This window comes from Perkinsus marinus (assembly GCF_000006405.1).
Source record: "Perkinsus marinus ATCC 50983 genomic scaffold scf_1104296964286, whole genome shotgun sequence".
NCBI lineage: Eukaryota > Perkinsozoa > Perkinsida > Perkinsidae > Perkinsus > Perkinsus marinus.
This window is the reverse complement of record NW_003204723.1, coordinates 100,615-101,881: the sequence shown is the minus strand read 5'-3', so window position 1 is coordinate 101,881 and position 1,267 is coordinate 100,615. Positions and strand designations below refer to the sequence as shown.

General features: G+C 58.0%; 1 protein-coding gene across 1 annotated transcript; it reads left to right on the top strand.

Moving 5' to 3' along the window:
* Positions 1-286: 286 nt before the first annotated feature.
* On the top strand, positions 287-1,267 carry Pmar_PMAR025743 (hypothetical protein; the record flags this gene model as incomplete). The annotated part of the gene is made up of 2 exons (XM_002770670.1): positions 287-990; positions 1,048-1,267. The coding sequence occupies 2 exons, from the start codon at positions 287-289 to the stop codon at positions 1,265-1,267; spliced, it is 924 nt and encodes a 307-aa protein (XP_002770716.1).

Here is a 1,267-nt window from a genome sequence, read left to right as displayed (position 1 = left end):
AGCGAGTATTTGGCCGGAATTTACTCGCGGCGTACACTTTCTTGTTCCCCTTCCGGGGAAGGACTTCCCCCTCCCGAGGGATGCTGCCCCCTTTTCAAATCAGGGCCCACCCCCTCGACTATCATCTCCGCCTCAGTTCTTGTAGCGTCCACATTCCAACATCTGACTATCTTTCTTCTAACCGTGGCCGCCTACTGGCCCAGTAGTACTGGGAGCCGATGCGGCTATGCTGCTCGCCCCAGTGACTCTGATTTGCCTCCTCAGTCATTCTTCCCCTTTTGACTGAATGCCACCCTCACGCAAGCGGGCCCGTCCTTCTCAGCCCAGCCAATTGTCTAAGACATCAGCTTCTCTCTTGGCTCGCAAGGCTTCGCGTCGGTCTCGCAGACGCATCTCACAAGATCGCTCCTCTTCAACCCAGTTGCCCACATCGGGTCCGTCACCCGATCTCCCACGTGACCCGGAACACGGCTCAGATATGGACTCCCAGACCAACGCCTTTCTGCAGCAGGTCCTCACAGATTCAACAACAACAACCCCGCATCTCGGTCTTCCCAAGCTGGACCCAAGCCTGGTTCTTCCCTCTGGACCTCACACCTCTTCGGGTCCTCCTGACGTCATGCTCGGTCACTTGGTGGCAAGTTTGCCCAAGCATCCTTCCTTGAGCAACTTCTTAAACCAACCATGGCACGGCTTCCTTCCGCCTGCCTGGCAGCGCGTCAAAGGCATAAACCCCCCTGATCCCGCTAGTCTCGGTGCCCTATCGACCGCCCTCATGGCGGCTCTCGGACTGGTGGGTCGCTTGACCTTAGCGAACGTTATTTCTCCGACTGCCGCTCTTGCCTTCCTCGGTCGCATGGCCGACGCCGGCTTCGGCCGTGAAGGCACTAGCAAGTGCCGCTACCTCCTAGATTCTATTCCGGTTGAAGCCTATGCTGCTACAGTGGACGGGCGCATCCCCGACCGCTCTCTCGCCATCCCTGGCACAAGGTAACGCTAGCTTTAAATGTGATCAGCTACTGATCAATCATTCATTGCTCTGCCTAGGTGTCTCCCGCTCATCGAGATCTTCGCCCGCTTCCCGGGATTCCTCCCACCACCTGTGCCTCCCTCGTCCCCTTCTCGGTCCAAGGGCGCTGGTGCTGGCACAGGGAAAGGGAAAGGGAAAGGCCGTTCTCAACGCTCGTCAGACGAGCCAGATCCGACCCCAGACCAACCTCGCTCCGCTGGTCTCACAGACTCAAATGCGTACCGTTTCCTACACTAA